Raw genomic sequence first — 21,925 nt, 5'->3', positions numbered from 1 at the left:
CCATTGTACAAAGGCAAAGGGGATAAGGGTGAGTGCTCAAATTACAGAGGTATAAGTTAGTTGAGTATTCCTGGTAAATTACATGGGAGGGTATTGATTGAGAGGGTGAAGGCATGTACAGAGCATCAGATTGGGGAAGAGCAGTGTGGTTTCAGAAGTGGTAGAGGATGTGTAGATCAGGTGTTTGCTTTGAAGAATGTATGTGAGAAATACTTAGAAAAGCAAATGGATTTGTATGTAGCATTTATGGATCTGGAGAAGGCATATGATAGAGTTGATAGAGATGCTCTGTGGAAGGTATTAAGAATATATGGTGTGGGAGGAAAGTTGTTAGAAGCAGTGAAAAGTTTTTATCGAGGATGTAAGGCATGTGTACGTGTAGGAAGAGAGGAAAGTGATTGGTTCTCAGTGAATGTAGGTTTGCGGCAGGGGTGTGTGATGTCTCCATGGTTGTTTAATTTGTTTATGGATGGGGTTGTTAGGGAGGTAAATGCAAGAGTCTTGGAAAGAGGGGCAAGTATGAAGTCAGTTGGGGATGAGAGAGCTTGGGAAGTGAGTCAGTTGTTGTTCGCTGATGATACAGCGCTGGTGGCTGATTCATGTGAGAAACTGCAGAAGCTGGTGACTGAGTTTGGTAAAGTGTGTGGAAGAAGAAAGTTAAGAGTAAATGTGAATAAGAGCAAGGTTATTAGGTACAGTAGGGTTGAGGGTCAAGTCAATTGGAAGGTGAGTTTGAATGGAGAAAAACTGGAGGAAGTGAAGTGTTTTAGATATCTGGGAGTGGATCTGGCAGCTGATGGAACCATGGAAGCGGAAGTGGATCATAGGGTGGGGGAGGGGGCGAAAATTCTGGGGGCCTTGAAGAATGTGTGGAAGTCGAGAACATTATCTCGGAAAGCAAAAATGGGTATGTTTGAAGGAATAGTGGTTCCAACAATGTTGTATGGTTGCGAGGCGTGGGCTATGGATAGAGTTGTGAGCAGGAGGATGGATGTGCTGGAAATGAGATGTTTGAGGACAATGTGTGGTGTGAGGTGGTTTGATCGAGTGAGTAACGTAAGGGTAAGAGAGATGTGTGGAAATAAAAAGAGCGTGGTTGAGAGAGCAGAAGAGGGTGTTTTGAAGTGGTTTGGGCACATGGAGAGGATGAGTGAGGAAAGATTGACCAAGAGGATATATGAGTCGGAGGTGGAGGGAACAAGGAGAAGAGGGAGACCAAATTGGAGGTGGAAGGATGGAGTGAAAAAGATTTTGTGTGATCGGGGCCTGAACATGCAGGAGGGTGAAAGAAGGGCAAGGAATAGAGTGAATTGGAGCGATGTGGTATACCGGGGTTGACGTGCTGTCAGTGGATTGAATCAAGGCATGGAAAGCTGTGTAGGTATGTATATTTGCGTGTGTGGACGTATGTATATACATGTGTATGGGGGAGGTTGGGCCATTTCTTTCGTCTGTTTCCTTGCGCTACTTCGCAAACGCGGGAGACAGCGACAAAGTATAATAAAAAATAAAAAAATAATATATATATATATATATATATATATATATATATATATATATATATATATATATATATGTATATATATATATATATATATATATATATGTATGTATACGTTGAGATATATTGGTATGTATATTTGCGTGTGTGGACATGTATGTATATACATGTGTATGTGGGTGGGTTGGGCCATTCTTTCGTCTGTTTCCTTGCGCTACCTCTTTTTTATTATAATACTTAATTGCCGTCTCCCATGTTAGTGAGGTAGCGCAAATGAAACATGGAAGAATGGCCCAACCCACCCACATACACATGTATATACACGCACTTTTTTTTTTTTTTTTTTTTTTACTTTGTCGCTGTCTCCCGCGTTTGCGAGGTAGCGCAAGGAAACAGACGAAAGAAATGGCCCAACCCCCCCCATACACATGTATATACATACGTCCACACACGCAAATATACATACCTACACAGCCTTCCATGGTTTACCCCAGACGCCTCACATGCCCCGATTGAATCCACTGACAGCACGTCAACCCCGATATACCACATCGCTCCAATTCACTCTATTCCTTGCCCTCCTTTCACCCTCCTGCATGTTCAGGCCCCAATCACACAAAATCTTTTTCACTCCATCTTTCCACCTCCAATTTGGTCTCCCTCTTCTCCTCGTTCCCTCCACCTCCGACACATATATCCCCTTGGTCAATCTTTCCTCACTCATTCTCTCCATGTGCCCAAACCACTTCAAAACACCCTCTTCTGCTCTCTCAACCACGCTCTTTTTATTTCCACACATCTCTCTTACCCTTACGTTACTCACTCGATCAAACCACCTCACACCACACATTGTCCTCAAACATCTCATTTCCAGCACATCCATCCTCCTGCACACAACTCTATCCATAGCCCACGCCTCGCAACCATACAACATTGTTGGAACCACTATTCCTTCAAACATACCCATTTTTGCTTTCCGAGATAATGTTCTCGACTTCCACACATTCTTCAAGGCCCCCAGAATTTTCGCCCCCTCCCCCACCCTATGATCCACTTCCGCTTCCATGGTTCCATCCACTGCCAGATCCACTCCCAGATATCTAAAACACTTCACTTCCTCCAGTTTTTCTCCATTCAAACTCACCTCCCAATTGACTTGACCCTCAACCCTACTGTACCTAATAACCTTGCTCTTATTCACATTTACTCTTAACTTTCTTCTTCCACACACTTTACCAAACTCAGTCACCAGCTTCTGCAGTTTCTCACATGAATCAGCCACCAGCGCTGTATCATCAGCGAACAACAACTGACTCACTTCCCAAGCTCTCTCATCCCCAACAGACTTCATACTTGCCCCTCTTTCCAAAACTCTTGCATTTACCTCCCTAACAACCCCATCCATAAACAAATTAAACAACCATGGAGACATCACACATCCCTGCCGCAAACCTACATTCACTGAGAACCAATCACTTTCCTCTCTTCCTACACGTACACATGCCTTACATCCTCGATAAAAACTTTTCACTGCTTCTAACAACTTGCCTCCCACACCATATATTCTTAATACCTTCCACAGAGCATCTCTATCAACTCTATCATATGCCTTCTCCAGATCCATAAATGCTACATACAAATCCATTTGCTTTTCTAAGTATTTCTCACATACATTCTTCAAAGCAAACACCTGATCCACACATCCTCTACCACTTCTGAAACCACACTGCTCTTCCCCAATCTGATGCTCTGTACATGCCTTCACCCTCTCAATCAATACCCTCCCATATAATTTACCAGGAATACTCAACAAACTTATACCTCTGTAATTTGAGCATTCACTCTTATCCCCTTTGCCTTTGTACAATGGCACTATGCACGCATTCCGCCAATCCTCAGGCACCTCACCATGAGTCATACATACATTAAATAACCTTACCAACCAGTCAACAATACAGTCACCCCCTTTTTTAATAAATTCCACTGCAATACCATCCAAACCTGCTGCCTTGCCGGCTTTCATCTTCCGCAAAGCTTTCACTACCTCTTCTCTGTTTACCAAATCATTTTCCCTAACCCTCTCACTTTGCACACCACCTCGACCAAAACACCCTATATCTGCCACTCTATCATCAAACACATTCAACAAACCTTCAAAATACTCACTCCATCTCCTTCTCACATCACCACTACTTGTTATCACCTCCCCATTTGCGCCCTTCACTGAAGTTCCCATTTGCTCCCTTGTCTTACGCACTTTATTTACCTCCTTCCAGAACATCTTTTTATTCTCCCTAAAATTTAATGATACTCTCTCACCCCAACTCTCATTTGCCCTTTTTTTCACCTCTTGCACCTTTCTCTTGACCTCCTGTCTCTTTCTTTTATACATCTCCCAGTCAATTGCATTTTTTCCCTGCAAAAATCGTCCAAATGCCTCTCTCTTCTCTTTCACTAATACTCTTACTTCTTCATCCCACCACTCACTACCCTTTCTAATCAACCCACCTCCCACTCTTCTCATGCCACAAGCATCTTTTGCGCAATCCATCACTGATTCCCTAAATACATCCCATTCCTCCCCCACTCCCCTTACTTCCATTGTTCTCACCTTTTTCCATTCTGTACTCAGTCTCTCCTGGTACTTCCTCACACAGGTCTCCTTCTCAAGCTCACTTACTCTCACCACCCTCTTCACCCCAACATTCACTCTTCTTTTCTGAAAACCCATACAGATCTTCACCTTAGCCTCCACAAGATAATGATCAGACATCCCTCCAGTTGCACCTCTCAGCACATTAACATCCAAAAGTCTCTCTTTCGCACGCCTGTCAATTAACACGTAATCCAATTAACTTTCTAAAATGGGAAACACGCACTTTACATACATATAAATTTCAATGTATACATACATATACATACACATGTACCTATTCATACTTGCTGCCCTCATCCATTCCCATCGCCACCCCACCACACATGAAATAACATCCCCTCCCCCCTCCAGTGAGGTAGTGCCAAGAAAAGACAGAAAAGTGTTACATTCATTTACACTCAGTCTCTAGCGGTCATACATATACATATAAATACATACATACGCTTACAGATTTATATACACGAGTATATATTCATACCTGCTTGCCTTCAATCCATTCCTGGCACCACCCCACCCCATAGGAAACAGTATTGCTGAAAGGTAGTGGTAGGAAAACAGACAAAAAAGGCCACATTTGTTCACACCCAGTCTCTAGCTGTCATGTGTAAGGCCCCACAGACCTTCCCATGGTTTATCCTAGAAGTTTCACATGCCCTGCTTCAGTCCATCACAGCACATTGGCCTGGTATACCACATCATTCCAATTCACTCTATTCCTTGCATGACTCTCACCCAACTGCATGTTCAGGCTCCGATCACTCTTAATCTTTTTTACTCCATTATGCCACCTCTAATTTGGTATCCCCTTTATTGTTCCCTTCACCTCTGACACATATGCTCTTTGTAAATCTTTCCTCACTCATCCTCTCCATATGTCCAAACCATTTCAACACACCTTCTTTGTATTCCCTACGAGTCATCAAAGGCAACTAAAGAGGGCAGAAACAGGACTGGAAACCCTTTCCTTCTCATATTTGAATTTCTAAAAGACAGAACAGAAGAAGGAGCCTGGCCAGAAGTGTTCATCATACTCTAAGGTTAAGGCTGGGGTGCCTAAATGTGTGTGGATGGAACTAGGATAACAGGAGAGGATGGAGTAATATGTATGAGAAAAGAAACCTGGACGTTCTTTACCTCATAGGTAAAGAAGGAGAATGGTTTGGAAATCTCTTAGGAGTAAACTCAAGGGATGGCGAGAGGATAAGAGCTTAGGAAGGAGTAGCACTACCCCTGAGGCAGTAGTTGAGGGAGTGTATAATAAAGTGTAAGGAAGTGGACTCTAGACTGAAATGGGAAAAATAAAAGTGGATGGTGAGATATGGGTGATCATTAACACTTATGCACCTGGCCATGATAAGATATATCATGAGAAGCAAGTAATCTAGGAGCAGCTGAGTGAGTGTGTAAGCAGTTCTGATGCTAGAAACCAGGTATTTGTGATGGGTGACTTGAATGTTTATGTGAGTAATGACAGGGGATGCATACAAAAAAGTAGCAGAAGGTCAAGAGGAAGGGGCAGGGGTTGAGAAAGAATAAAATGAGAGATGGGTTGAGCAAGTATCAGTAAACTTCAAAGAGAATAAGAGGTTCTGGAAGAAGGTTAATAATGTGTGAAAAGCAAGAGAACATACAGGAACATTGGTGAAGGGGATAGAAGTGGAAGTGGTTTAAGGTAGTGATGAAGTGAGGAGTAGATGGAGTGAGTATTCTACAGGACTGTTGAATGTGTTTAATGATAGGGTGGAAGATGTAGGCAGTTTGGGTCAAGGTGGTATGCTGAGTGAGAGAGTCATGAAGAGTGGTGTGGTGAAGAAAGAGGTGGCTAAAGGCTTATGTAAGAGGAAATGTGACTAGGTGGCTGAAGTGGATGCTACTGCAATTGAATTCATTAAGATTTACAATATATGTATGGTGAAGTGCCTCTGGATGGGCTAAATGCATGTATAAAGCCAATTTATTGAGGCAATGGGGATAAAGGTGTGTTTACACTATGGAGTTATAAGTTTGTTGTGTGGACCTGGTAAGTTGTATGGGAGGGTAATGAATGAGAGGAGAAAGGCATGGACAGAGCATCAGATTGGGGAGGAGCAGTGAGGTTTCAGAGGACATGTGGATCAGGTGTATGCTTTACAGAATGTGTATTAGAAATACTTAGAGAAACAGATGGATTTGTTGGTGGCATTTATGGGTCTGGAAAAATATGTGATAGGGTCGAGAAGGATGCCTTGTGCAAGGTCTTAAGAATATACAGTGTGGGAGGAAAGCTGCTAGAAGCAGTGAAAAGTTTTAATCGAAGGTGTATGGCATGTGTGCAAGTAAGAAGAGTGAATGGATTAAAGTGAAGGTTGGTTGGTAACAGGGGTGTGTGATGTGACCATGGATGTTTAATCTGTTCATACATCGGGTGGCGAGGAAGGTAAATGTAAGAGTCTTAAACAGAGGGGCGAGTATACAGTCGGTAAGGGATGAGAGAACCTGGGATGTGAGTGAGTTGTTTGCTGATGATACACCACTGGTGGCAGATTCCAGTTAGAAATGGCATTAGTTGGTGACTGAGCTTGGAAGAGTGTGTGAAATGAGGAGGTTACAAGTAAATGTGAATCAAAGCATGGTTTTTAGGTTTAGCAGGCTTGAGGGACAGGTTAGCTTGGGGGAGAGTTTGAATGGAGAAAACTTGGAGATAGCTGGGAGGGGACATGATGGTGAATGGAACCATGGAAGTGAAAATGAGTCATAAGATGAATGTGTGCAAAGGTAGATTGTTATCTGGGAGGGCAAAAATGGGTGTTTGACAATATAACAGTCCCAATAATACTATATGGATGCGAGGCATGGGCTACAGATAAAGCTGTGCCGAGGAGGGTGGATATGTTGGAAATTAAATGTTTGAAGACAATATATGGCGTGAGTTGGTTCAATTGAGCTAGTAATATAAGGGTTTGAGAGATGTATGGTAATAAATGAGAGTAGGTGAGAGAGCTGAAGAGGGAGTACTGAAATGGTTTGAACACTGTAGAGAATGAGTGAGGAAAAGTTAACAAAGGGGATATATGTGTTAGAAGTAAAGGGAACATGGAGAATGGGGAGACCAAACTGAAGAGGAAGGGAAAAGAGAAAAAAGATTTTGAGGGATCAGTTCCTGAACAAGCAGGAGGGTCAAAGTGGTGCATAAGATACAGTGAATTGGAATGATGTGATATGCAGTGGTTGACATACTGCCAATGGACTGACCCAGAGAATATGAAGCATCCAGATTAAACAATAGAGAGGTCTATGGAGCATGGTTGTGGACAGGAAGCTGTGGTTTTGGTGCACTGCACTTTACAGGAGAATGAGTGTGAACGGATGTGGCCTTTCTTGTCTGTTCCTAGAGCTAACTCACTATTGCAGGATACAACACTCAAGTATGAAGAATAATAATGGTAATAATTATAATAATAATAAATAATAATAATAATAATAATAATAATAATAATAATAATAATAATAATAATGACACAAAACTAATATCACATCAAATTTTCCTGCTTTAAAAGTAGTATGCGGCAAGCAGAATCTTCTTCAGGTACTTTGCTTACAATCCACTTCTACATACCAGTAAAGAAGACAAAACAGTAATGATCTAAAAACCTACTGAAGAATACTGTACTTTAGTTTGGCCCTCAAATCTGCTCTAAGAGATAAGAATACACAAGGAGAATGATAGCTTCTAAGAAGCAAATGAAAATCTGGGGAAAAGTGTTTGCAGAAAGTTGGTGAAATGATAACAAAAAGTAGCATATGAAACCAATACAAGAAAGAATGTACTAATTCTTGAAAGATAGAGTGAGATCTTAGTGTGAATGATAGACAATAAAGAAGACTGCTCTGAGAATGTAGCAACAAAGAGAGGGAGAAAAAACATTCCCAAAGCAGTGCATTCGCTGGGGAACAGGCCCAACTTATCAAGTGCCTTAAAAGATAGGATATATATCAATTTCATTGCTAAAAAGTTAATAATCTATCATCATTAGGACCTCATTCATTTTAAGTCAATGAATACCAATATCTAATGACTATTCACTAAGGATACATATTTGGCAGGAAAGGTAAACATGAGCTTTAGTATACTTAAGCCTATCAAGATGAGGATCTGCAGCACAACATTCTAATAAGACCACATTAATCAATGTCAGCATGATATAAACATCATTTTTCAATGGTATGTGATAATAATTTTCTCTGAAAGTCAAAATAACTTTTAATTCATATGGGCACAGTTATCATCATAACTAAATACTATGTGACTGAAATACATGTAACAAAAATTCATTCAAATTCATATTATTGGGTATAACATAATATACAGGACTACTTCTAAAACATCTGAAGATATTTTTGTAAATTTAGATTAGATGTATTCTTACTGCTTAACCTTAAGGTGCACACATCCACACATTATTATCTTTTCTGAAACAATCTCATCTTTAACAACAAAGAGTTTAAATAAAAACAGTACCTGCTGATGGACACTAGCAAGTTCAGAATTGAGGACATTTATAGTGTGAACATGCTTTTGGGCTTCATCCTTTTCTTTGTTTAGTTTAGAAGTAAGGTAGGCCCGCTCCTCAGTTAATGCAACCTTCTCTTTCTCAAGATCTGACACCTGACGATTACGACGTTCTGTCTCTTCTTTGGCAGTTTCTAGCTTTAGGTTTGAAAAAATATTCATATGTTGTTAACAGAGTTTTTATATATTCAAAACATTAACGGCTAAATATAAAAAATTGCCCAAGAAAGAGAAAAACACTACGAGGAAATATAGCACTTACAAGACACCACAACATAAACCAATGCAGGCAAAAAATACTATTTCACAGGACTCCATCAATAACATCTCAATTTCAGAATGCAAACCTCTTCAAGGAAAACAAAAAGCACTAACCTGTGTTTTCAGGTTTTGTTTGGCCTTCTCTAAACCACTCTTTTCTGCAACAATAGCATCTAAATCTTCACTGAGCCTGTCCTTCTCTCTGGAGACTTCATCTTTTTGCCTTGTAATTGCCTCCAGTTCATCACGAAGATCTCCAATCGTGGACTCGAGCGTGTGTTGGGCTGCTTCTGCACTTTCATACTGCTTGCGAAGTGAAGCCAACTGATCCTTAGATGCTGTTAACTTCAGCTAGAATCACACAGAAAATACAAATCTTGTCAGAGAAACCTGATGTACAACAAGAAAGCCATAAGAAATAAAAATGAAAAAGAAAACACAGATACACTGCAACAGGACAAAGATTCAGGAGATCTATGTCGACATTTTACATATTTATTTATTCATATATCTATTATACTTAGTAGCTGTCTCCCGTGTTAGTGAGGTAGCACTAGAAAACAGGCACAAGATTGGCCCAACCCACCAAAATACACATGTATATACATAAACACCCACACAGCACATATACATACCTATACATTTTAATGTAACATACATATACATATATAGACATATTTTCTTTTTTTTTTTTTTTTTTTGCTTTGTCGCTGTCTCCCGCGTTTGCGAGGTAGCGCAAGGAAACAGACAAAAGAAATGGCCCAACCCACCCCCATACACATGTATATACATACGTCCACACACGCAAATATACATACCTACACAGCTTTCCATGGTTTACCCCAGACGCTTCACATGCCTTGATTCAATCCACTGACAGCACGTCAACCCCGGTATACCACATCGCTCCAATTCACTCTATTCCTTGCCCTCCTTTCACCCTCCTGCATGTTCAGGCCCCGATCACACAAAATCTTTTTCACTCCATCTTTCCACCTCCAATTTGGTCTCCCTCTTCTCCTCGTTCCCTCCACCTCCGACACATATATCCTCTTGGTCAATCTTTCCTCACTCATTCTCTCCATGTGCCCAAACCATTTCAAAACACCCTCTTCTGCTCTCTCAACCACACTCTTTTTATTTCCACACATCTCTCTTACCCTTACGTTACTTACTCGATCAAACCACCTCACACCACACATTGTCCTCAAACATCTCATTTCCAGCACATCCATCCTCCTGCGCACAACTCTATCCATAGCCCACGCCTCGCAACCATACAACATTGTTGGAACCACTATTCCTTCAAACATACCCATTTTTGCTTTCCGAGATAATGTTCTCGACTTCCACACATTCTTCAAGGCTCCCAGAGTTTTCGCCCCCTCCCCCACCCTATGATCCACTTCCGCTTCCATGGTTCCATCCGCTGCCAGATCCACTCCCAGATATCTAAAACACTTCACTTCCTCTAGTTTTTCTCCATTCAAACTCACCTCCCAATTGACTTGACCCTCAACCCTACTGTACCTAATAACCTTGCTCTTATTCACATTTACTCTTAACTTTCTTCTTTCACACACTTTACCAAACTCAGTCACCAGCTTCTGCAGTTTCTCACATGAATCAGCCACCAGCGCTGTATCATCAGCGAACAACAACTGACTCACTTCCCAAGCTCTCTCATCCCCAACAGACTTCATACTTGCCCCTCTTTCCAAAACTCTTGCATTCACCTCCCTAACAACCCCATCCATAAACAAATTAAACAACCATGGAGACATCACACACCCCCTGCTGCAAACCTAACCTATATATATATATATATATATATATATATATATACATATATAGTTGTTAGAAGCAGTGAAAAGTTTTTATCGAGGATGTATGGCATGTGTACGTGTAGGAAGAGAGGAAAGTGATTGGTTCTCAGTGAATGTAGGTTTGTGGCAGGGGTGTGTGATGTCTCCATGGTTGTTTAATTTGTTTTTGGATGGGGTTGTTAGGGAGGTGAATGCAAGAGTTTTGGAAAGAGGGGCAAGTATGAAGTTTGTTGGGGATGAGAGAGCTTGGGAAGTGAGTCAGTTGTTGTTCGCTGATGATACAGCGCTGGTGGCTGAGTCATGTGAGAAACTGCAGAAGCTGGTGACTGAGTTTGGTAAAGTGTGTGAAAGAAGAAAGTTAAGAGTAAATGTGAATAAGAGCAAGGTTATTAGGTACAGTAGGGTTGAGGGTCAAGTCAATTGGGAGGTAAGTTTGAATGGAGAAAAACTGGAGGAAGTAAAGTGTTTTAGATATCTGGAGTGGATCTGGCAGCAGATGAAACCATGGAAGCGGAAGTGGATCATAGGGTGGGGGAGGGGGCGAAAATCCTGGGAGCCTTGAAGAATGTGTGGAAGTCGAGAACATTATCTCGGAAAGCAAAAATGAGTATGTTTGAAGGAATAGTGGTTCCAACAATGTTGTATAGTTGTGAGGCATGGGCTATGGATAGAGTTGTGTGCAGGAGGATGGATGTGCTGGAAATGAGATGTTTGAGGACAATGTGCGGTGTGAGGTGGTTTGATCGAGTAAGTAACGTAAGGCTAAGAGAGATGTGTGGAAATAAAAAGAGCGTGGTTGAGAGAGCAGAAGAGGGTGTTTTGAAATGGTTTGGGCACATGGAGAGAATGAGTGAGGAAAGATTGACCAAGAGGATATATGTGTCGGAGGTGGAGGGAACGAGGAGAAGTGGGAGACCAAATTGGAGGTGGAAAGATGGAGTGAAAAAGATTTTGTGTGATCGGGGCCTGAACATGCAGGAGGGTGAAAGGAGGGCAAGGAATAGAGTGAATTGGATCGATGTGGTATACCGGGGTTGACGTGCTGTCAGTGGATTGAATCAGGGCATGTGAAGCGTCTGGGGTAAACCATGGAAAGCTGTGTAGGTATGTATATTTGCGTGTGTGGACGTATGTATATACATGTGTATGGGGTGGGTTGGGCCATTTCTTTCGTCTGTTTCCTTGCGCTACCTCGCAAATGCGGGAGACAGCGGCAAAAAAAAAAAAAACAAATATAGACATATACATATATATACACATGTACATATTCATACTTGCTGCCGTTATCCATTCCCGTTGCCACATTCGTTCCCACTCAGTCTCTAAGTTTCATGTGTAATACACTGGAACCACAGCTCCCTTTTCACATCCAGACCCCACAGACCTTTCCATGGTTTACCCCAAAGCCTTCACATGCCCTGGTTCAGTCCATTGACAGCATGTCCACCCCAGTATACCACATCAATCCAATTCACTCTATTCCTTGCACACCTTTCACCCTCACGCCCCAATCACTCAAAATCGTTTTCACCCCATCCTTCCACCTCCAATTTGGTCTCCCACTTCTCCTCATTACTGCCACCTCTGATACATATATCCTCTTTGTCAATCTTTCCTCACTCATTCTCTCCATGTGACCTAACCATTTCAATTCAACTTCTTCTGCTCTCTCAACCACACTATTTCTATAACCACACATCTCTCCTACCCTTTCACTGCTTACCCGATCAAACCACCTCACACCACATATTGCCCTAAAATATTTCATTTCCAACACATCCACCCTTCTCAGCACAACCTTATCTATAGCCCACGTCTCGCAACCATATAACATTGTTGGAACCACTATTCCTTCAAACATACCCATTTTTGCTCTCCGGGATAATATTCTCACCTTCCACACATTCTTCAATGCTCCCAAAAGCTTCACCCCCCCCTTTACCCTATGATTCACTTCTGCTTCCATGGTTCCATCAGCGGGTAAATCCCCTCACAGATATCTAAAACACTTCACATCCTCGAGTTTTTCTCCATTCAAATTTACCTCCCAATCAACTTGTCCCTTAACCCTGCTGAACCTAATTATCTTGCTCTTATTCACATTTACTCTCAACTTTCTTCTTTCACACACTTTACCAGACTCAGTCACCAACTTCTGCAGTTTCTCACCCGAATCAGCCACCAGCGCTGTATCATCAGCGAACAACAACTGACTCACTTCCCAACCCCTCTCATCCAAAACAGTCTGCATACTTGCACCTCTCTCCAAAACTCTTCCATTCACCTTACTAACCACCCTATCCAAAAACAAATTAAAAAACCATGGAGACATCACGTACCCCTGCCGCAAACCGACATTCACTGGGAACCAATCACTTTCCTCTCTTCCTACTTATGCATATGCCTTACATCCTTGGTAAAAACTTTTCACTGCTTCTAGCAACTTACCTCCCATACCATATACTCTCAATACCTTCCATAAAGCATCTCTATCAACTATATCATATGCCTTCTCCAGATCAATAAATGCTACATACAAATCCATTTGTTTTTTTAAGTATTTCTCACATACATTCTTCAAAGCAAACACCTGATCCACACATCCTCTACCACTTCTGAAACCACACTGCTCTTCCCCAGTCTGATGCTCTGTACATGCCTTCACCCTCTCTATCAATACCCTCCCATAGAATTTCCAAAGAATGATAAAAAAAACTTATACCTCTGTAATCTGAACACTCACCTTTATCCCCTTTGCCTTTGTACAATGGCACTATGCATGCATCCCGCCAATCCTGATGCACTTCACCATGAACCATAATACATATATGGTGAGTGGATATGAGCAAAGGAAGAAGTAGCACTACTCCTGAAGCAGGAGTTGTGGGAGTATGTGATAGAGTGTAAGAAAGTAAACTCTAGATTGATATGGGTAAAACTGAAAGTGGATGGAGAGAGATGGGTGATTATTGGTGCCTATGCACCTGGGCATGAGAAGAAAGATCATGAGAAGCAAGTGTTTTGGGACCAGCTGAGTGAGTTTGATAGCAGCTTCGATGCACGAGACAGGGTTGTAGTAATAGGTGATTTGAATGCAAACACGAGTAATGTGGCAGTTGAGGGTATAATTGGTGTACATGGGGTGTTAAGTGTTGTAAATGGAAATGGTGAAGCGCTTGTAGATTTGTGTGCTGAAAAAGGACTGGTGATTGGGAATACCTAGTTTTAAGAGATATACATAAGTATATGTATGTAAGTAAGAGAGATGGCCTGAGAGTGTTATTGGATTACGTGTTAATCAATAAGCGTGTGAAAATGAGACTTTTCGATATTAATGTGTTGAGAGGGGCAACTGAAGGGATGTCTGATCATGAACTTGTGGAGAAGAAGGTGAAGATTTGTAGAGGTTTTCAGAAGAGAGAATGTTGGGGTGAAGACAGTGGAGAGTAAGTGAGGTTGGAAAGGAGATTTGTGTGAGGAAGTACTAGGAGAGATTGAGTGCAGAGTAGATAAAGGTGAGAGCAAATGACATAAGGGGAGTGGGAGAGGAATGGGATGCATTTAGGGAAGCAGTGATGGCTTGCACAAAAAATGTTTGTGGCATGAAAAAGGTGGGAGATGGGTAGATAAAGGGTAGCGAGTGATGATATGAAGAAGTAAGATTGTTGGTGAAAGAGAAGAGAGAGGCGTTTGGATGATTTTTGCAGGGAAATAGAGCAAATGACTGGGTGTATAAAAGAAAGAAGCAGGAGGTCAAGAGAAAGGTGCAAGAGGTGAAAAAGAGGACAAATGAGAGTTGAAGTGAGAGAGTATCATTAAATTTTAGGAAGAATAAAAAGATTATTAGTGAAAGAGAAGAGAGAGGCATTTGGATGATTTTTGCAAGGAAACAGTCCAAATGACTAGGAGATGTATAAAAGAAAAAGGGGCAAGAGGTCGAGATGTAAGGCATGTGTATGAGTAGGAAGAGGGGAAAGTGATTGGTTCTCAGTGAATGTCAGTTTGTGGCAGGGGTGCGTGGTCTCCATGGTTGTTTAATTTGTTCATGGATGGGTTTCTCAAGGAGGTGAATGCAAGAGTTTTGGATAGAGGGGCAAGTATGCAGTCTGTTGTGGATGAGAGGGCTTGGGAAGTGAGTCAGTTGTTGTTCACTGATGATATAGCACTGGTGGCTGATTCGGGTGAGAAACTGCAGAAGCTGGTGAGTGAGTCTGGTTAAGTGTGTGAAAGAAGAAAGCAGAGAGTAAATGTAAATAAGAGCAAGGTCATAAGGTACAGCAGGGTTGAGGGACAAGTCAATTGGGAGGTAAGTTTGAATGGAGAAAAACTGGAGAAAATGAAGTGTTTTAGATATCTAGGATTGGACTTGGCAGTGGATGGAACCATGGAAGCGGAAGTGAATCACAGGGTGGGGGAGGGGGCAAAAGTTCTGGTAGCAGTGAAAAAGGTGTGGAAGGCAAGAACATTATCTCAGAAAGCAGAAATGGGTATGTTTGAAGGAAAAGTGGTTCCAACAATGTTATATGGTTGCAAAGCATGGGCTATAGATAGGGTTGTGTAGAGGCGGGTGGATGTGTTGGAAATGAGATGTTTGAGGACAATATGTGGTGTGAGGTGGTTTGATCAAGTAAGTAATGAAAGGGTGAGAGAGAGGTGTGGTCATAAAAAGAGTGTGGTTAAGAGAGCAGAAGAGGGCATATTGAAATGGTTTGGTCACAAGGAGAGATTGAGTGAGGAAAGATTGACAAAGAGGATATATGTGTCAAAGGTGGAGAGAACGAGAAGTGGGAGGCCAAATTGGAGATGGAGGGATGGAGTGATAAAGATTTTGAGCGATCGGGGCCTGAACATGCAGGAGGGTGAAAGGTGTGCAAGGAACAGAGTGATTTGGAACGATGTGGTATGACGGGGTCGACGTGCTGTCAATGAATTGAACCAGGGCATGTGAAGCGTCTGGGGTAAACCATGGAAAGTTTTGTGGGGCCTGGATGTGGAAAGGGAGCCATGGTTTCGGTGCATTATACACGACAGCTAGAGATTGAGTGTGAACGAATGTGGCCTTTGTTGTCTTTTCCTAGCGCTACCTCGTGCACACGCGCGGGGAGGGGGTTGTCATTTCATGTGTGCCGGGGTGGCAACGGGATTGAATAAAGGCAACAAGTATGAATTATGTACATGTGTATATATGTACATGTCTATGAATATATTTTTTTTTTTTTTTTTTATACTTTGTCGCTGTCTCCCGCGTTTGCGAGGTAGCGCAAGGAAACAGACGAAAGAAATGGCCCAACCCCCCCCCCCATACACATGTACATACACACGTCCAGACACGCAAATATACATACCTACACAGCTTTCCATGGTTTACCCCAGACGCTTCACATGCCTTGCTTCAATCCACTGACAGCACGTCAACCCCTGTATACCACATGACTCCAATTCACTCTATTTCTTGCCCTCCTTTCACCCTCATGCATGTTCAGGCCCCGATCACACAAAATCTTTTTCACTCCATCTTTCCACCTCCAATTTGGTCTCCCTCTTCTCCTCGTTCCCTCCACCTCCGACACATATATCCTCTTGGTCAATCTCTCCTCACTCATTCTCTCCATGTGCCCAAACCATTTCAAAACACCCTCTTCTGCTCTCTCGACCACGCTCTTTTTATTTCCACACATCTCTCTTACCCTTACGTTACTTACTCGATCAAACCACCTCACACCACACATTGTCCTCAAACATCTCATTTCCAGCACATCCATCCTCCTGCGCACATCTCTATCCATAGCCCACGCCTCGCAACCATACAGCATTGTTGGAACCACTATTCCCTCAAACATACCCATTTTTGCTTTCCGAGATAATGTTCTCGACTTCCACACATTTTTCAAGGCTCCCAAAATTTTCGCCCCCTCCCCCACCCTATGATCCACTTCCGCTTCCATGGTTCCATCCGCTGACAGATCCACTCCCAGATATCTAAAACACTTCACTTCCTCCAGTTTTTCTCCATTCAAACTCACCTCCCAATTGACTTGACCCTCACCCCTACTGTACCTAATAACCTTGCTCTTATTCACATTTACTCTCAACTTTCTTCTTCCACACACTTTACCAAACTCAGTCACCAGCTTCTGCAGTTTCTCACATGAATCAGCCACCAGCGCTGTATCATCAGCGAACAACAATTGACTCACTTCCCAAGCTCTCTCATCCCCAACAGACTTCATACTTGCCCCTCTTTCCAGGACTCTTGCATTCACCTCCTTTACAACCCCATCCATAAACAAATTAAACAACCATGGAGACATCACACACCCCTGCCGCAAACCTACATTCACTGAGAACCAATCACTTTCCTCTCTTCCTACACGTACACATGCCTTACATCCTCGATAAAAACTTTTCACTGCTTCTAACAACTTGCCTCCCACACCATATATTCTTAATACCTTCCACAGAGCATCTCTATCAACTCTATCATATGCCTTCTCCAGATCCATAAATGCTACATACAAATCCATTTGCTTTTCTAAGTATTTCTCACATACATTCTTCAAAGCAAACACCTGATCCACACATCCTCTACCACTTCTGAAACCGCACTGCTCTTCCCCAATCTGATGCTCTGTACATGCCTTCACCCTCTCAATCAATACCCTCCCATATAATTTACCAGGAATACTCAACAAACTTATACCTCTGTAATTTGAGCACTCACTCTTATCCCCTTTGCCTTTGTACAATGGCACTATGCACGCATTCCGCCAATCCTCAGGCACCTCACCATGAGTCATACATACATTAAATAACCTTACCAACCAGTCAACAATACAGTCACCCCCTTTCTTAATAAATTCCACTGCAATACCATCCAAACCTGCTGCCTTGCCGGCTTTCATCTTCCGCAAAGCTTTTACTACCTCTTCTCTGTTTATCAAATCATTTTCCCTAACCCTCTCACTTTGCACACCACCTCGACCAAAACACCCTATATCTGCCACTCTGTCATCAGACACATTCAACAAACCTTCAAAATACTCATTCCATCTCCTTCTCACATCACCGCTACTTGTTATCACCTCCCCATTTACGCCCTTCACTGAAGTTCCCATTTGCTCCCTTGTCTTACGCACCCTATTTACCTCCTTCCAGAACATCTTTTTATTCTCCCTAAAATTTACTGATAGTCTCTCACCCCAACTCTCATTTGCCCTTTTTTTCACCTCTTGCACCTTTCTCTTGACCTCCTGTCTCTTTCTTTTATACTTCTCCCACTCAATTGCATTTTTTCCCTGCAAAAATCGTCCAAATGCCTCTCTCTTCTCTTTCACTAATACTCTTACTTCTTCATCCCACCACTCACTACCCTTTCTAAACAGCCCACCTCCCACTCTTCTCATGCCACAAGCATCTTTTGCGCAATCCATCACTGATTCCCTAAATACATCCCATTCCTCCCCGACTCCCCTTACTTCCATTGTTCTCACCTTTTTCCATTCTGTACACAGTCTCTCCTGGTACTTCCCCACACAGGTCTCCTTCCCAAGCTCACTTACTCTCACCACCTTCTTCACCCCAACATTCACTCGTTTAAGTGTATAGGCATGAATATGTGCGTGTGTGGACGTGTATGTATATACATGTGTATGTGGGTGGGTTGGGCCATTCTTTCATCTGTTCCTTACACTAACTCACTAACGCGGGAGAGAGCAACTAAAAAAGATGTTTTGGAAGGAGTTACATAAAGTGCATAAGACAAGAGAACAAATGGGAACATCGGCGAAGGGGGCTAATGGGGAGGTAATAACAATTAGTGGTGAAGCGAAAAGGAGATGGAGTGAGCATTTTTGAAGGTTTGTTGAATGTGTGTGATGATAGAGTGGCAGATATAGAATGTTTTGGTCAAGATGGTGTGCGAAGTGAGAGGGTCAGGGAGAATGGTTTGGTAAACAGAGAAGAGGTGGTAAAAGTTTTGATGAAGATGAAAGCTGGCAAGGCAGCATGTACGGATGGAATTGCAGTGGAATTTATTAAAAAAAGGGGGTGACTGTGTTGTTGACTGGTTGGTGAGGATATTCAATGTATGTATGGCTCATGGTGAAGTACCTGAGGACTGGCAGAATGCATGCATAGTGCCATTGTACAAAGGCAAAGGGAATAAAGGTAAGTCTTCAAAATTTAGAGGTACAAGTTTGTTGAGTATTCCTAGGAAATCATATGGGAGGGTATTGACTGAAAGGGTGAAGGCATGTACAAAGCATCAGATTGGGGAAGAGCAGTGTGGTTTCAGAAGTGGTAGAGGATGTGCGGATCAGGTGTTTGCTTTGAAGAATGTATGTAAGAAAAATTTAGAAAAACAAATGGATTTGTATGCAGCATTCATGGATCTGGAATAGGCATATGATAGAGCTGATAGAGATGCTCTGTGGAAGGTATTAAAAGTATATGGTGTGGTAGGCAATTTGCTAGAAGTGGTGAAAAGTTTTTATCGAGGATGTAAGGCATGTGTACGAGTACGAAGAGAGGAAAGTGATTGGTTCTCAGTGAATGTCGGTTTGCAGCAGGGGTGCGTGATATCTCCATGGTTGTTCAATTTGCTTATGGATGTGGTTGTTAGGGAGGTTAATGAGAGACTTTTGAAGAGAGAGGTAAGTATGTAGTCAGTTCTGGATGAGAAGGCTCGGGAAGAGTCAGTTGTTGTTCGCTAATTATACAGCACTGGTGGCTGATTCGGGTAACAAACTGCAGAAGCTGGTGACAGAGTTTGGTAAAGTGTGTGAAAGAAGAAAGCTGAGAGTAAATGTGAATAAAAGCAAGGTGATTAGGTACAGTAGGGTTGAGGGACAAGTCAATTGGGAGGTAAGTTTGAATGGAGAAAAACTGGAGGAAGAGAAGTGTTTTATGCATCTAGGAGTGGATTTAACAGCAGATGGAACCATGGAAGCGGAAGTGAGTCACAGGGTGGTGGAGTGGGGCGAAGTTTCTGGGAGCAAGGAAGAATGTGTGGAAGGCGAGAACATTATCTTGGAAAGCAAAAATGGGTATGTTTGAAGGAATAGTTGTTCCAAAAATGTGATATGGTTGTGAGGAGTGGGCTATAGATAGGGTTGTGCGGAGGAGGGTGGATGTGTTGGAAATTAGATGTTTGAGGACAATGTGAGGTGTGAGGTGGTTTGATCAAGTAAGTAATGAAAGGGTAAGAGAGATGTGTGGTAATAAAAAGGGTGTGGTTGAAAGAGCAGAAGAGGGTTATTAAAATGGTTTCGTCACATGGAAAGAATGAGTGAGGAAAGATTGACAAAGAGGATATACGTGTCAGAGGTGGAGGGAACAAGGAGAAGTGGGAGACCAAATTGGAGGTGGAAGAATGTAGTGAAAAAGATTTTAAGCGTTCGGGGCCTGAACATACAGGAGGGTGAAAGGCGTGCAAGGAATAGAGTGAACTGGAATGATGTGGTATATCGGGGTCGACATGCTGACAATGAATTGAAGTAAGGCATGAGAAGTGTCTGGGGTAAACCATGGAAAACTTTGTGGGGCCTGTCATGCACAATGCACCAAAATCACAGCTCCCTTTCCACATCCAGGCCCCACAAAACTTTCCATGGTTTACCCCAGACACTTCACATGCCCTGGTTCAATCCATTAACAGCGCGTCGAACCTGGTATATCACATCGTTCCAATTCACTCTATTCCTTGCACGCCTTTCACCCTCCTGCATGTTCAGGCCCCGATCACTCAAAATCTTTTTCACTTCATCTTTCCACCTGCAATCTGGTCTCCCACTTCTCGTTCCCTCCACCTCTGACACATATATCCTCTTTGTCAATCTTTCCTCACTCATTCTCTCCATGTGACCAAACCATTTCAAAACACTCTCTGCTCTCTCAACCACACTCTTTTTACCACCACACATCTCTCTTATCCTTTCATTACTTACTTGATCAAACCACCTTACACCACATATTGTCCTTAAACATCTCAATTCCAGCACATCCACCCTCCTCTGCACAACTCTATCTATAGCCCATGCATCACAACCATATAACATTGTTGGAACCACTACTCCTTCAAACATATCCATTTTTGCTTTCCAAGATAACGTTCTCGATTTCCACACATTTTTCAACACTCCCAGAACTTTTGCCCCCTCCCCTACCCTATGATTCACTTCCGCTTCCATGGTTCCATCCGCTGCCAAATCCACTCCAAGATATCTAAAACACTACACTTCCTCCAGTTTATCTCCATTCAAACTCACCTCCCAAAGGACTTGTCCCTCAACCCTACTGTACCTAATAACCTTGCTCTTATTCACATTTACCCTCGCTTTCTTCTTTCACACACTTTACCAAACTCAGTCACCAGCTGCTGCAGTTTCTCACCCAAATCAGCCAACAGCGCTGTATCATCAGCGAACAACAACTGACACACTTCCCAAGCTCACTCATCCACAACTGACTGCATACTTGCACCTTTATCCAAAACTCTTGCATTCACCTCCCTAACAATCCCATCCATAAACAAATCAAGCAACCATGGAAACATCATGCACTGCTGCCGCAAACCAACATTCACTGAGAACCAATCATTTTCCTCTCTTCCTACACATACACATGTCTTACATCTTCGATAAAAACTTTTCACTGCTTCTAACAACTTGCCTCCCACACCATATATTCTTAATACCTTCCACAGAGCATCTCTATCAACTCTATCATATGTCTTCTCCAGATCCATAAATACTACATACAAATCCATTTGCTTTTCTAAGTATTTCTCACATACATTCTTCAAAGCAAACACCTGATTCACACATCCTCTACCACTTCTGAAACCACACTGGTCTTCCCCAATCTGATGCTCTGTACACACCTTCACCCTCTCAATCAATACCCTCCCATACAATTTCCCAGGAATACTCAACAAACTTATACCTCTGTACTTTGAGCACTCACTTTTATCCCCTTTGCCTTTGTACAATGGCACTATGCAAGCGTTCCACCAATCCTCAGGCACCTCACCAAGAGTTATACATACATTAAATAACCTTAACAAGCAGTCAACAATAAAGTCACCCCCTTTTTTAATAAATTTCACTGCAATGCCATCCAAACCCACTGCCTTG

The 21,925-nt window shown here is 42.3% G+C and overlaps 1 protein-coding gene across 1 annotated transcript in view; it reads right to left on the bottom strand.

The window, feature by feature from the left end:
* The window catches only part of LOC139767160 (uncharacterized), a 1,522,454-nt gene that overhangs the window by 892,165 nt on the left and 608,364 nt on the right, over positions 1-21,925 (bottom strand). The window contains 2 exon segments of the mRNA XM_071696189.1: positions 8,656-8,844; positions 9,082-9,318. Of these exon segments, the coding sequence (XP_071552290.1) occupies positions 8,656-8,844; positions 9,082-9,318 (426 nt within the window).

The sequence above is a fragment of the Panulirus ornatus genome, chromosome 59, assembly GCF_036320965.1.
Source record: "Panulirus ornatus isolate Po-2019 chromosome 59, ASM3632096v1, whole genome shotgun sequence".
Classification (NCBI taxonomy): domain Eukaryota; kingdom Metazoa; phylum Arthropoda; class Malacostraca; order Decapoda; family Palinuridae; genus Panulirus; species Panulirus ornatus.
Note: the sequence above shows the minus strand (reverse complement) of the source record. Positions and strands in the feature narration are given on the sequence as shown.